Here is a 16147-nt window from a genome sequence, read left to right on the forward strand (position 1 = left end):
TTCACATATTAAGTAACATGTCACAACAAGATTCTGTTGTGTTTTCTAAAATTACGAGAGATGCCCAACCTAATAATATTATACCTGTGCAATCAATTCGATTCTCTGGGACAGAAATTTAAATTGGGATGGGTAGGGAAAGTAATTTTATATTACAGGCATGGACTGTAGTCAAATAAAGGAAAGCATCCATCACAAACATTTACAGCAGGGGTGCTCACATTTTTATGGAATGAGATCTACTTTTTCCATCATGTTATTTCAGCAATCTCTACCACCACACACAATATATACATTGTCTGTAGTGAAAATTGATGATACCATCTTCAGTGCCACAACAAATAATAGCCTAACACTAACTAATTTGTTAATTATAAAATAATTAAAGGGTTAGTTTACCCCAAAATTAAAATTCTCTCATCATTTACTCACCCTCATGCCATCCCAGATGTGTATGACTTTCTTTCTTTTGTTGAACACAGTAGTATTTCTCAGCTCTTTAGGTTCATACAATGACAATAGGTGCCACAATTTTGAAGCTCTAAAATATACATAAGGGCAAAATAATAGTACTCTAGGTTTTGATCCCCTAAACCGAACGAAATTTCATCCAGGGATCAAATGCCCTGCCGATGTTCACTTTAGTTTTCGCTCGACCACGATCACGTTTCCGCTTAGCCAGATGGTATTCAGTAGATTCATGTTTTTTTTGGCTTACTTTGAGTTTGTGTAGGAGTCGGTGTTGAGCTGGGAGCCAGACATTTGCTGGAGTCCATCTCCAGTATAATGTTACTTAGTGTTGCAGACTGTCTGTTGGTGTGGAAGAGAAGGCAAGGCTCTCCAGAGCGTGCATAAACGTCACATCCTTTGGATTATCCCGGCAAAAGCGACCTGCTCCCTTCACATGAAAATCAGTCTACAGGCTTTAATAGGCAACCTTTAGGAAGTCAGGGAAGGCATTTTTAAGATGCGTTATAAGCCGTTCACACATTGGCAAAAAATAGGCAAATATTACATGAAAATTGTTACATATTGCACCTTTAAAAATGTTATAGCCTACTAGAGTTATAGTAAAGTTGTTTTGTCATTTTCTTGTTATTGTTATTTGATTAATATTAAGGATACACTAGACAGTGGCAAGACTATTACTGTATGTTACATTTAAACTTACAAAGTCCTACATTTCGGTACAAATCAGCTTCCCCGCCGTTTAGACGTGAGCGCTCTCAGAGCACACGTGCATAAAGCGCGCCACGCATACAACCAACCTGTCAGTGAAAGAAGCGCGCAGCTACTAGATCGCTAGGAAATTATAAATTACATGCTCTCTACTTTTTTCAACAGCAGAATAAGAATATACATTTTGTATTAAGTGGCACATGCCTATGCTATATTACAATTATAGACGTTTTTTTCTCTGTCTTGTTTTTGACGTTTTAATTAGGCTAAGTAAAATTCTTTCACTTGCCCCTTTAAAAATCCACTTTTGCCGGACAAACGTTAATGTCAAGTCCTGCATAAATGATATGCGTGTTAACATAACTTTAGTATGATAAAATCGCTTCTTAACCTTTTCTGTTAAAAGTTATAGCCTAAAGTTGTAGCCAATTTTACAACTTCGTTGCCATGACAATGTAATGTCAACAAACCCTAAAACTATTAGGCTACAGTATTTCTCAATTGCTTTGACACATTTTTTAAAACAGTCTTTCTCTAAACAGTAAGTGCAATTGTCACAGCTGTTTATGGGACATCACAACTCTATGTCTGCAAAATGTAACTCACCCAAAACAATTCAGGCTTCAAAACCAAGTTATTGTGTCAATAAATTGGCCAATGTCACCAAAAAAATATATATGTTTTTTTTTATGTGAGCTGTACTGTTCAGAATGTTTTGTTTTTCACCATAACCCTGGAAATGTTTGTCATGTACAAATTTCATTTTTGTTATAGTTTTTTGTTGACACTGACAGCTTACTGTACAATACAAGAATGTCAGTTTTGTCTAGCTGAATGCTATTGTGTATCACACTGAGCTTTTTAGATAACGATTACAACAGTAGGTAAAAGTTTACTGGGAAAAGTCAATACTGTTCAATGCTGTAGTAAACAGAAAAATGATATGCACATTTGTATGTATACAGTAAATGTATTTTTGTAGCAATGTTACATGCAAACGGAAAATTCACATTTGCATGTCCATTTTTACACATTTCCTACATGTATATTCATATATAGTGAACAGAAAATTGCCACAAAATGACTTCCATGCAAAAAACAAACAAAAAAAACAAAACAATGAATTGCACCTCCTCACAGTACATTACACTACAAGTTCCCATCTTCTTGGTGGACCTCCTTTCACTCTTGTTGGTTTGGCCAGAGATTTAGCAGACATCAGAAACATTCCATTTCATAGATATTTATGGAATATACATGTATGTCTGACAGATTTTGATAACTGAATGGATAATTTTGCTTGTGATGGCTCACACGATGAAAGAATGTTTAGAAGATTTGAAGAGTATGACAATTTCACTGAGAATCAACTCATCAGTTTTAAACAGCAAGCCATGTGCATTTAGTTATTGTGCAAATTTGTAGACAATTGTAATTACTCTTTAACACTTGCCAAGACGTCTGCAATTGTCTAAAATGAACAAGAAATTCAAATCTGGTGTGAACAAAAAAATTGTTCCGAGATTTGAACTTAATGTTTTAAAAATATATATATATTCTCAACTCAGCCAATGTGATTGAGAAAACTGTAAATTGACTATTTTAACAACTTCACAGCTCAAATAATATTAGTTTTAACAGAGCGATTAATGGAAGTGCTTTCATAAAAACTATAAGCTTTCTCAAAAAAAAATTCCTATTTCATTTAAGTGCCTCATTGTAACCTAAATTTTTTTATTTTTTTATTTATTTTTTTTTTAAGAAAACGAGGGACGCGTCGAAATAATTTTTTGTGGTAATCAACATTATGCCGCAAATGCTGTTGATAGAGCTCAGCTTGTCGTGAACTGGAATATTCATTTAAGCGATAAAGAGAATTAATGCCAAAAGGGACTTTTAACTTGTACACCGGCAATATATCATGGACAGTTTTAAAGTTTAGCTCATCTCGGGTAAGTGAATATAATATAACCACAAATTACGCAATAGTTATTGTATTATGTAGACGAATGTTAGCGAGTTACTGTGGAATAAACTAAACTAAACCAAGTTTAGTAGAACAATTAATGTTAAAAGTACACATTTTTTCACAGGACCATGCATTTGATCGTGATGTTTGTTTTTACATGTATTTGTTTTCCTATATACAACAGTGATTGCTTTAAATCCCCTTTAATAAGTGAACCCGTGAACAACACATGAAGTAGGCTAGCCGATCGGTGTTTACATGGATCGGACACGGTTTTGTTTAAATTTTTTGTGTTTTGTTGTCAAGTACTTTGATACTTTGGCCACTGTCCTTTTCTGTATCGCTGCCGCCCTTTATATCGCAGCGGCATTTTGTGGCCTGTTCTGCATAACGCGGCAGCACATTCCAGCTTACCGGAAAAGTACCGGTTCTCTCGATGGCCAGTCCACCCCTGGGTGTGGGTGAAAAACAGATCAACATTTAAGTCCATTTTTAAGTATAAGTTCTCCTCACTGCCGAGTAGGGGGGCTATATGCACAAAGAATGTGAATCACCACATACAGATGAGGAGAATGTGAAAGCGAAGTGGAGATTAATAGTAAAAAGTAAAAATATTGATCTGTTTCTCACCCACATTTATCCTATCACTTCTGAAGACATTTATTTAACAACTGGAGTACTATGGTTTAATTTTATATGGCCTTTATGTGCTTTTGGAGCTTAGAAATTTTGGTACACATTCATCTGCATTGTATGGATGTACAGAGCTGAGAAATTATTCTAAAAATCTTTGTTTATCTTCAGCACAAGAAAGTCATACACATCTGGGATGGCATGAGGGTGAGTAAATGATGAGAGGATAAAAATGTTTGGGTGAACTATTTCTTTAATAAAGAGTTTGTTGTGAACACATTGCCTCTGTCTGTAGCAGGTGATGGCTGCTGGAGAGCTCTGTCTAATCGATAAGGATATTTCAAGGTGAGCAGTTCTAAACAGTAACTGCCTGTTTACAGGTTTGCTGGATGGATTACATTGTATTTACTTTAGCTTGTCAAGGTGACTTCACTGAAGGTCCCACTGAATCCCAGCATTTCATCCCTGAATCTTCACTTTAATCGCCTCTCTAAAATTTAGTGATTGACGACAACATGGCACATTCGACATCTGGACTTGGTCATCCAATCACATCTGTCATATAGAGGGATTAGATTCCCTGTCCTCACTGCACACATTAAACCTGTCTTACAATTTAATCACCAAGGTGGAAGGCAAAGCTAAGATTTTTGAAGCAGAACATTTGGTCATCATTTGTTCCCCTTGTATAATCAATTGATTTAGCAAAACACTGTTAGAGGTGTGGTAAAATAGAATAAAGCTTGTTTTTGTTTTTTGTTGCTTTAGTATATAATATCTTAATATGTAGACTTTTTCAGGGCTTAATGGACTAACAAACCTCACAAGACTAAATCTGGCCTACAGTCAAATCAAATACAATCTAACTAGTAGGTTGGAATATTAAGTGATAATTTCCAGCAAATGTGTGAGTAGTTTGAGTAGTTTGTTTAGTCTTTCTTAATAATTTGACATTTTAGAAAATAAATGCTCTGTGCTTTCAGGCCTCTTATACCTCCACGTAGCTCATTACAAACTAAAACACCAGCAGTCACTTGTACAGTATTATAGTACTGCACCTGCTGCAGTGCTTGTTGGGACTGCAGAATTTGAAAGATGTTACTCTTAGCAAGGACAGCTCACAAAATCCAGTCTGCTCATTGCCAGGTTTGTGTATAAAAACAAAAACTGAGATCTGGAATGAAAACTAAGATTTCTGTTCAAAACAAGCATGCTATTCAACATGTAATGAAACTGTTGTGAAAAATTTGAAATAACAAAAACATTTTCTGATTTGCTTCCCTCATTTGTAGGCTACAGAGAGATTGTTCTGCAATCTTTGCTTCAAGACACTATACATTAGATGGAGTAGATCGCCTGAGGAATACATCTGCTTTAGCAGAGGACAGTCCCATGGATGTTCCTGGTCTTGAGTATTTTCTCGACTTTCTAATTTCATCGGACACTAGTGATAATGCAGAACTGGTAATCTCTCTCTCTCTCTTTTGTCACACTTTAATTCCATACCTTCCTGAGTAATTATTGGCTTTTAGACTGAGAATGACATTTGCATAGAATGGGAATGAGACTCTCTGCATGTTCAAAGTGTTCTTTTGTTATGAAGGCAAAGTCAGATGTTTCTCTCAAAACTCCACGGATTGTTGAGGTTCTGACCCAGTTTCAACTGTGCTGCGTGCAGAACATCAACCACAGAAAATCAAGAAAATGAGCTGCGTATTAAAAAACTAGAGCAGCAAGTTTCACACCTCATTCAAAAAGTAGGGTCAACATAAATTTTAATGGTAAAACTCAACATAAACCAAACACACATGTAGCACGGCTGTGTGCGTCTCTCTCTCTCCTGTACTGGCATCTCCAGTTCCCCTTTATCTCGCTCTCTTGCTGATCATCTTATTCAGCGCCGGCCGTGCACCCTCACTGTCCGGCCACCATATCGTATCGTCACAGACTCCAAACCCAAAGAATCAGACTGGTGCGGTAACTTATGTATAATATGTTTATTTTGATTAAAAATAGCAAAATGTACATAACTGTGTAAAAGTCCCAGGTACAGTAGATGTTTCACAAAAACATTTGTCTTAAGATGGTTATATTTTATCTTCTGCTTTTGTGTATCAATAGGAAATAACAATTTTGGATTTCCAGATGTTACTTTTGCAAATAGAAAGTAATTGAATTAGAACAAGAAGACCTGCAACAGATGATATGGCCCTCACAGAGCCTGGATCTCAACATCATTGAGTCCGTCTAGGATTACATAAGGAGACATAAGCAACTGAGACTTAATTGTGACTTATTAGAAGAACTGTGGCAAGTTCTCTAAGATGCTTGGAACAACCTATCTGCCAACAACCTTGAAAAACTGTGTGCAAGTGTACCTAGGAGGTGGTCACACAAAGTATTGGTTTAGTTTTGTATGTTTTATTACGCTTTGTATTAAGTTAATTGACAAATAAAATGTATTAATGGCATTATTTTTTAAAACATCCTCACTATACAGCATTTTACCTCATTATACAACATTTCACAACTGCCTAATGGATAGTACTGCAAATTTTATGTATATTTTGAATAATGTTCAAGTACAGAAGAATTTGAGAATTTGTACTTCTTCAATTGCACAAACAGTTACAGTTTACATGATTAAATCAAAAGTAATTTGCGCAAGCACATGGATTAAATTGGTTGAGAGGCTTCTCTAAATATGAACTTGCTTCATTATTACCCAATATAGCACATCCACCACTGATTTAGTAAAGAGGGCAAGTTGATCTGCATTTAAGACAGGATTTGCTGTAGTCTGGTAATCAAGGTAGTTCATAAATTTACCTTGCTTCTCCCATTTATAATTGCTAGTGCACATGAAACATTATGCTGCCAGTTACAGTTCATTTGACTTCCATCAAAACTTAGCAGCTTTCTCTCCATCTCCATGTTATTGAAGTCTATTAAGAAGATACAGCAATTTATTAACATTAGATGGGCATTTAAACCGATCAGTCTATGGTAACCCAGATAACCGCTTACAAATGTGGTGAGATTAGCATCTTAGAATGTGGGTTGGTGCTGTTTTTGCGGCACGAGGGGGACCTACACAATATTAGGCAGGTGGTTTTAATGTTGTGGCTGATCGGTGTATTGTACAGCTGATTACATGTATCCCAGGACATACGCCATCATGTAATGCCCTTATACGTAATAATGGCATATTCTATTTCTGTTTAAATTATATATATATATATATATATATATATATATATATATATATAATAAAAACAACAAACAACATTTTGTGCCATGTACCTCAGACCAAGGAGCTCCTGTACGAACGTTCACACAAATGATTAAGTGGAGTAGTTTCCATAGTAACGGTAATCCAACGTCATTTCCGCTCATTTAAAAACCCTCGAGCCATCAGTAGTGTTGCTGCCTTGAGGTAAATAAGTTAGGTAGATGGTTCTCGTTCCACCTCATCTTTGCCAACTAAACCGAGGGCAACTTTTACACCTCTAAACGAGACAAAAGGGGGAGTTTTTGAATTACATTCCCCAAAGCGGTGGGTTTGGATGGTATGGCTGAATCAAACAGCGCGAGTTTCCCTCACGCGACACCGAACGGGTCCAGTCGCCACGAAAAGAGTTTGGGTCTCCTCACAGTCAAGTTTGTCACTCTGCTTCAAGAGGCCAAAGACGGAGTGCTTGATCTCAAAGTGGTGGGTTAAAATACAATTATGACCCGGCATTATGATGAATGAAAGTCAGCAGGTGGTCTGTCAAGAGTCACACAAAGAAATTGTTTGTACTGGAATGGACCATAGTTACCGTGAGACTGTCAGATGTTGAAAACAAATACGTGTTTGGATCGTAATTGGCGTATTGTGTCAGATAGTTCGTTTTTTAAATCAGAAATCTGTGGGATATCCTGCCTAACGCAAGTCTCAGAAACGGCAGATTTTTTACATGACGCTTCAGGGTGCAAGCAAAGACGCGGTATGTTGAACAAGCGAGGTGTGTTTGTGGAAGAATTTTCAGGCGTTATTTTAGAATTTCGAATGTTTCGTTCAATTTAAAACGATACAATTCAATTACCCATTATTTAAAGCTGCACTACGTAACTTTGTCTCTCTAGCGACATCTGTGGTTGAACCTGAAAATTGCAAGCAATTTGCGGAAGAATACAATACGTCAGTCGTGTCCTAGCACTGCTCTTTGGGCGGATGAATCTCCCAGTTTAAGCTTACCGTGACATCTCCTGTGTGTGATCATGACTGGAGATATTCAGAAGTCTAACGTTCTATTTTCATGCCGATATTATGTTATACGATTAAACATTTGAAATTGAAATATTACTTGCTTTGATTAAAATAAACAACACTCTTATTTACATATTGGAATTAATTTTACACTTAAATCGCTTTTCTGACATTACACTCAAAGCACATTAAATAGAGAACAGGGAACTCTCCCCAGTCACCACCAGTAGATCTTATTATGATTATTCAAGAGTTGTATCTACTAATAGATAATTGTATTTATTTATTAATGTTCAATTTCAACTCGTGATATGGCTGATACAAGTTCAATAGAAGGCTTGTCTATGCAATGCACACAATAACACCGTAAACTAAAAACAAAACGAGGATTAAATTATGAAGGGGATCAAATATACTTTTATTAAACATAAAAATAGGCTTAAATATGCAATATAACAATTACAAAAAGTCAATTTCAGAAGTCATACATATTAAACATGTCACATATATACCGCGATCGGTGAACACACGAGTAATGTTCGATTCATAAAGCATGACAAGAAATGTAAGCTTCAACAACCCTACCAGAAAACGTATCTAAGCATTATAGCAGTTAAACAACTTCGCCTAACAGATAAACATCCATCTAGAATGCAACAATGCTGTCCTGAACTGTGTGTGTTATTGATCTGAGTTGAACAGTACTTACTATCTCCAGCCGGAACAAGAGACAGCCAGCACTTCTTTCCTGTGTGCGTAGACATGACGGAATGACACAAGGATGAACATCGTAAGCCAGCGATTTTGCGCCAAATTGAACCCGACAGCTCAAAATGCAAATAATTTGTATAGGCTTACAATAGTTAATCGGGGCAGGGGTTATTCCATGGTTGTTGTTTTATTTTTACAGTGGGTGCAAGACGGGGGCAGGGTTCGAATCTGTTGTGGCTGTGTTATACCATCTGACCGGGGGTTCATATAGCACCGCTCTAAAACCGCCCCTGAATTGGGGTGGTAAGGACTTTGTTTTGAACACTGATTGTTAACGTACCGGTACTCCATCAATAATGGCAATTTGTTCATTTTTAACCAAAAAACAAAATCTTACATAGTGCAGCTTTAATGTATAAAAACTTAAATTTTTGTTAAACTTTGCCAAAAAGACAATTCCAGTATATTGGAGTCAGTGTAGTCAGTGCAAGCACACCTGCCCATGCTTAACATGATAGCACATTTTGTCTTTGTAAATACTTCTGATAACCAATGAGAGCTGCTGTCTCAACTCAGCATGGACAGTCTTTCTGCCTAAAGATACACTTGTTTGGTCCCCATCCTCAGTGCTCTAAATCAGGATTAAGGACCCCTGAATCAGAATTAAGGACCCCTCATCCAGACCCCCATCCAACCCATATAAAAAAAGCTAGATAATAATCAAGAACAAAGCACATTATTACGATATATAATGGGTTTTATAAAATGTAATAAAGTTACATTATATAATGTGTTTTATTATTAAATGCTTAACAGGTCTGTTGACCCCTGGATGAAAACCCTGGCTTATCATCATCAGACAAATGTTCTCTTGTTGTTGGACTGTTTCTGATAACAATATTGTGACAAATTATTTATTTGTTTTTATTTTATTTTTAACAGGCTGCTGATAGTTTGGCAGTGAAACAGAAAAGAAGGATCTATGACATCACCAATGTTCTTGAAGGCATTGGGCTCATTGAAAAAAAGACAAAAAACACCATTCAGTGGAAGTGAGTATGCAAATTAAGAACATTATCAATGTGCCATTTTGAAACTTGTGATTCTGAAAGTGTTGATCATACTGATGTTAACGACATTGGGATAATCAGGATGTGTGTTTCCTCAACATCATCTTGGGAGTGATTTATAAAATTATATTTGTTTTTCTGTTGTCAAAAATTTTATGTTTGCTTGCCCTGTTTGCATGCTATGGTATAAGTTACACTACAGTTGCATCATGTACTAAAGCAGTTTCTTTATTGTAATTAGAGGAGAGAGTACAGGGTGCCAGCCTCAGGAAGTTCTGGAGCAGGTAGAACTTCTCAAGGCAAATATTACCGAGTTGGAAATTCAAGAGAGAGAGCTGGACTTGCAGAAAGCATATTTGCAACAGAGCATCAAACACCTGAATGAAGACCCCTCCAGCTGCAAATATCCTCTTTTTAACCATTACAATGAATGCATATATGACAGAAATATTCTGGGGTCCCCACCCGTCTCCCTTTCAGATTCTTCCTTTATCGGGGTGTTGCCTTTTTGTTTACACTCCCAGGAAACGAGGCTCTTCTCACACTATTTTCAGAAGAGTGCAGCTAATTACATGGTATACCGGTCCTCTTTGACTGTGTATTGTTAGTGTTGGGTATTAGAGTAGCCCTAGTCCAGTTTTTCCAGTCTCTACTCTATTTTCAATCATGTGTTTCATAACCAGTTATTCCTCTTCAGATTAAACACGAAGGTGTTCATACACATCTCATCCTGTTTATCTCTATTCTTTTATTTATGTTCAGTTTTTTATTCCCAGAAGAATTGTAAATGTTCCTAAGCACCGCATACATATAGCTATGTCACACATGAGGACATATGTGATGTGTTCAGTGGAGATACTCTTCTAGCTGTGATGGCACCATCAGGGACACAGTTGGAGGTCCCAGTACCTGAGATGGTATGTTATACCAGCCTGGACCATTTATCTTTACTGAGAAATTGTGGAAAATGGATAAACATACAAATCAAACTGAAGCAATGCATGTTTTAAAATGGGAATTGATTTTAAATGCATTTTATTTGTTTGTTTTTTTAACCTCCATGCTGTTCTGTTGACTCAGGGCCAGAGTGGCCAGAAGAAGTACCAGGTGAACCTGAGAAGTCACTCGGCTCCCATTCAAGTGATGCTAATAAACAGAGAGACGAGCTGCTCCAAGCCTGTTGTTGTCTCCGTTCCGCCTCTGGATGATAGCTCTGCCATGCCGACTCCACCCAGTACTCCAGCAGGGCTGCAAAGGTTTCCCATCTCCTCGGCACAGCTTTGCAAAAGCCCCACTGCAGAGCACCGGCTCACACCATCCTCCACGCCCCCAGATGTTAACATGGGTAAATCCTTCATACTGGCCCTGCCCCTTACATACTGTTTGTTTGAAGTGTGTAATTGTGTAATTTCTGAGCCACTAGCATGATCAAACTTAAATTCTTAAAGCTCAAAAACACTCTTCCCATCATTCATTGGTCAGTTTATAGTCAGACAAGCTTCTAGTCCTGCTGTGCCAGGTTGGTTGGGATGCTAAAACAGACATAGCTATGTTTTGATAGCGCCACAGTGTTTACACCTTTTTTTTTGTGGGCAAAATCATACTACAGATGATGAAATGAAAAATTAAATGCATCACCATTAGTGGGCCTGGATAGCTCAGTGAGTATTGATGCTGACTAACACCCATGGAGTCATGAGTTTGAATCCAAGGTGTGTTGAGTTACTCTGGCCAGGTCTCCTAAGCAAACAAATTGGCCCGGTTGCTAGGGAGGTTAGTCACATGGGGTAACCTCCTTGTGGTTGTGATTAGTGGTTCTTGCACTCAGTGAGGTGCGTGGTGAGTTTTGCATGCAATGAGGAGAATAGCATGAGCCTCCACATGCTGTGAGTCTCCACAGTGTCATGCACAGCGAGCCACGTGATAAGATGCGTGGACTGACTATCTCAGAAGCAGAGGAAACTGAGACTTGTCCTCTGCCACCCAGATTGAGGTGAGTAACCGCGCCACCATGAAGATCTAGTAAGTAGTGGGAATTGGGCTTGCCAAATTGGAGGGAAAAGGGGATAAAAAAATGCATCACCTTTAAATACCTTAAAGATTCAATTGAATATATATGAAAATATTAATATTATAGCATTTGAATATAATGAAAAATATTTGCCTCTTCCATTCTTTTTTATTAGAGTGCCACCCTGAATCCCCTGCTAGTCAGTGTTTGTTGATGCAGGAGACTCTAGGTGATGCTGAGGCTGTTGAAGAACAGCAGAGGGAGAATCAGGATCTGCAGTCCATGCTGGAGGAAATGAGGGAGGAGAGAGAAGGTGAGGATACCATTACTCTACCAGGGATAAACCAATAAGATACAATTTCAAAACCGTGATATCTAAAGAATTGGGAGGTAATATATTTTGTATTGTTTAAGTGAACTTCTGACCCTATTTAATTTTCCTCCAGGTGTTTCTGACCTCATAGATGAATTGATGTCATCAGATGGTAAGTTCTCCAAACATGTTTTCCAGCCTTGGGCCTTATACACATTTTATGGTTTGGAATACGAAGTAAAGTATAGCAGGGTAAACTTCTACAGCGGTGAATGGGAGACCATGGCAAATAGAATTTTTGTATTCCCATTTGCTCTAATAGCAAAAGAAACAAATCAGCTAGGCCTATTTCATTTTCATGACTTTCCATAAGAGGAAAAATCAGAGAGAGGTGGATCGTGGCAGTCAGAAGAGAGAAAAATGCCAATTTTGTCAGATTTACTGTCAGTTTTTTACTAAATATTTTTTATAATTAATGGCAGGATAAAATAACACAATGCATAAAGGTTTGAAAAAAAGTTTGCTGGATTTATGCTTCTAAGTAACACAGAAATGCGTCATCATCTGTAAAAAGGGTCTATTTATTTGTATCAGTATTGGCATTCTGAACAGCTCCTCTGTGTTCACATTGGAGAATTTTCTTTTTTATATATTTATCCTCACTTGAAGCAATTAACTGTTGTCCTTATCAAATTATACTATTGCTGAGTTATACTAATTCCCATGGCTGAGTGATGGTTGCTCAAGTTTTCCTAAACATGGCAGTTTTTTCCTTGCATCTCTTTCCCTTGGCTTCTTTTTTTTATGGCACTAATCTTTGTTGCTTTGAAATAATTTGTGAAAAGAGGCTTAGAAATAAAATGTATTTAATAAAGCAATTTAATTTTAAAATTTAATTTTAAACATTTTCTTAAATAAAATAAAAAAAGTCAAAAACATAGTAATCAAGTTTTTGTATTTTAATGAACTATATTTCCTCTCTTATTTTTTAAACCCCATAGTTTTCCCCTTGTTAAGACTTTCACCCAACCCTGGTGTGGATTACAATTTCAACCTTGATGACAACGAGGGTGTCTGCGACCTTTTCGATGTGCAGATTCTTAATTATTAATGCACAATTCATGCCACTCTGGTCAACACTTGCTTTCTTGGTACAAAAAAATAAAAAGAGGTAATGAGTCTTCCCCCACTGCCAAAAGTTGCATTCCTGCCTCAGTGCCTGCTCCCTGAACCTTGGCATTCATTTACATTTCATCCTCAGCTTGGGTTTGCAAGTCTTTAACAGTGTTTTCTTATCAGCCTTCAACCATGACTAATGTTTCAGAAGAAGAGACAGGAAAAATAGCCCCCTCCCCCCAAAACAATAGACATTAGAAATATGCATCTTTTGTGTCTATTGTCATTTTGTTTGATGCAGCCATTAGTATGTTTTCAGGTTTGTGGTATTGTTCATTATTTCCGATGAGTGATGGCATATTTCATAGAGGTGAATGGAGGTCGGTTTGAAAGTAATTTGAGGAATTAAAACTACCCAAACTTGACATACAATGTTTTGTCTTTGCACTTGTTGGAACGTGTCTTAAGATCGTCTCTTTGTTCATTCTTTTTGTGCCAGCCTGTCTCATTTTCATGATACTTGTAAACCGTTGTAACTTTATATTCTTACTGAACGTTGTAAGCAAGAGCCCTCCTAAATAACATGAAAATGTAAAGTAATTTAATTGTAAGCACACTTCCATTTTTGTATTTAAATGGCTACATTTCTTGTGTCTAATTATTTAATCACTACACTAATTATTTGTATTGATGTATTGTTTGTTGGTTTAATTTTGTAGTACTCTAATAGAAAACATGGTGACACTCAACTGTGGGTATTTATATTGTTTTTTTTTTTTTCTTGCTATTTGTAACTGACTGCCATGTTGGAATATCACTATGTTGTGAATTGCTGATTGAAGTTTTGTTATTTTGTTTGTGTAGAGGCAATCATACCTAATTTAAAAAGGAATTAATATAATTTGTAGTGTTCATGACTTCGAGAACATATAGCTGTTAAACTGCCTTTTGATAATCTTTGTATTCTTTCCACAGAATGGTGCCTTTATTAAGCAGCTTTTTTCTCTGTATATGTTTTCTAATCAAAGGAGCAGTGTTTGTTCTGTTGCACTTTTTTAACCAAAGTTTTATATAAATACTTTCTTATGCTCAAGTCATGTTATCGTTTATGTTCAGTTTGGATATTCGACTTGAAGAAAAAATCTGTTTATAACACTGTAATATAACCCACATGAAGCATATTTTTTTGGTTTGTGTCAAAATATGTTGGCAGCTGGCCACAGAATCTCTTACTGACTTTTTATAATATATATATATTTCACATATAGAGCAACTATTGTTTTTTACTTTGTTAGTATTTAATCTAATCTGTGCAATTGATCTGCACTTTTGTTCTTATAACTCCCTTTATACCCAGTTCTTGATTGATAGGGGCTTCGAATTAGGATATCTCCGATATCCTGGCTCTGCCTAATATTTATGTTTCCTATTACCTTTAGGCAATTTATGTAAGGTACTTTATAAAAATGCTTAATTATGTCTTAACTATGGCTTAATTTCAACATTTGTTGATTATTAGGTTTTAAAAAGTCATTTGGATTTTACATTTATCACAGCCATAATTTTATAAAGAAAACACACAAGGTATCCATAACTGCCCTATAAATAATAAATTACTTTTTAAATTTGTGAAGCAAAAATAATTTCCTAATGCATCTATTAATTCATGTGTGTGGTGAAACTTTAAGAGGATTTTAATTGATGTATGAAGAGGTTTGTTTTGATTCTGCAGCTGGAGATAATGTAATTGTTATTCACCCCTGCAGCCTAGAACAATGGACCAAGATAGCATCTTGAGTTCTCCTGAAATTCTTCTGAACATTCTTAAATTAGACATTTTGGAGTAGGGAAGAATACAGTGCATCTGGAAAGTATTCACTGCGCTTCACTTTTCCACATTTTGTTATGTTACAGCCTTATTCCAAAATGGATTAAATTAATCATTTTCCTCAAAATTCTACAAACAATACCCCATAATGACAACGCGAAAGAAGTTTGTTTGAAATCTTTGCAAATTTATTAAAAATAAAAAAAAATAACTTGTACATAAGTATTCACAGCCTTTGCCATGACACTCAAAATTAAGCTCTGGTGCATCCTATTTCCACTGATCATCCTTGATGTTTCTACCACCTGTGGTAAATTCAGTTGATTGGACATGATTTGGAAAGGCACACACCTGTCTATATAAGGTCCCACAGTTAACAGTGCATGTCAGAGCACAAACCAAGCCATGAAGTCCAAGGAATTATCTGTAGCCCACCGAGACCGGATTGTATCGAGGCACAGATCTGGGGAAGGGTACAGCAATGAGCGCAGTGTCCTCCATCATCTGTAACTAGAAGTTTGGAACCACCAGGACGACTCCTAGAGCTGGCCGCCTGGCCAAACTGAGTGATCGGGGGAGATGGGCCTTCGTCAGGGAGGTGACCAAGAACCCCGATGGTCACTCTGACAGAGCTCCAGTGTTTCTCTGTGGAGAGAGGAGAAACTTCCAGAAGAACAACCATCTCTCCAGCACTCCACCAATCAGGCCTGTATGGTAGAGTGGCCAGACGGAAGCCACTCCTCAGTAAAAGGCACATAAAAGCCCATCTGGAGTTTGCCAAAAGGCACCTGAAGGACTCTGACCACGAGAAACAAAAGATTGAACTCTTTGGCCTGAATGTCAAGGGTCATGTCTGGAGGAAACCAGGCACCGCTCATCACTTGGCCAATACCATCCCTACAGTGAAGCATGGTGGTGGCAGTATCATGCAGTGGGGATGTTTTTCAGTGGCAGGAGCTGGGAGACTAGTCAGGATTGAGGGAAAGATGAATGCAGCAATGTACAGAGACATCCTTGATGAAAACCTGCTCCAGAGAGCTCTGGACCTCAGACTTGGGCGAAGGT

The 16147-nt window shown here is 37.1% G+C and overlaps 1 protein-coding gene across 1 annotated transcript; it reads left to right on the forward strand.

Moving 5' to 3' along the window:
- The first annotated feature begins 7352 nt into the window (after nucleotides 1–7352).
- On the forward strand, nucleotides 7353–14417 carry LOC127644714 (transcription factor E2F5-like). The gene is made up of 8 exons (XM_052128041.1): nucleotides 7353–7493; nucleotides 9687–9796; nucleotides 10056–10217; nucleotides 10623–10731; nucleotides 10895–11159; nucleotides 12001–12138; nucleotides 12272–12310; nucleotides 13140–14417. The coding sequence occupies exons 1-8, from the start codon at nucleotides 7353–7355 to the stop codon at nucleotides 13247–13249; spliced, it is 1074 nt and encodes a 357-aa protein (XP_051984001.1). The 3' UTR covers nucleotides 13250–14417.
- The last annotated feature ends 1730 nt before the right edge of the window (nucleotides 14418–16147 follow it).

The sequence above is a fragment of the Xyrauchen texanus genome, chromosome 6 (assembly GCF_025860055.1).
Source record: "Xyrauchen texanus isolate HMW12.3.18 chromosome 6, RBS_HiC_50CHRs, whole genome shotgun sequence".
Lineage (NCBI taxonomy): Eukaryota > Metazoa > Chordata > Actinopteri > Cypriniformes > Catostomidae > Xyrauchen > Xyrauchen texanus.

Bases quoted from the DNA above. Each gene is read 5' to 3' on its own strand.
- LOC127644714 (XM_052128041.1), top strand. From the start codon at position 7,353: ATGGCTGAATCAAACAGCGCGAGTTTCCCTCACGCGACACCGAACGGG. The intron at 10,732-10,894 runs GTATGTTATACC...CTGTTGACTCAG, and splicing joins AGGTCCCAGTACCTGAGATG to GGCCAGAGTGGCCAGAAGAA. The intron at 11,160-12,000 runs GTAAATCCTTCA...CTTTTTTATTAG, and splicing joins GCCCCCAGATGTTAACATGG to AGTGCCACCCTGAATCCCCT.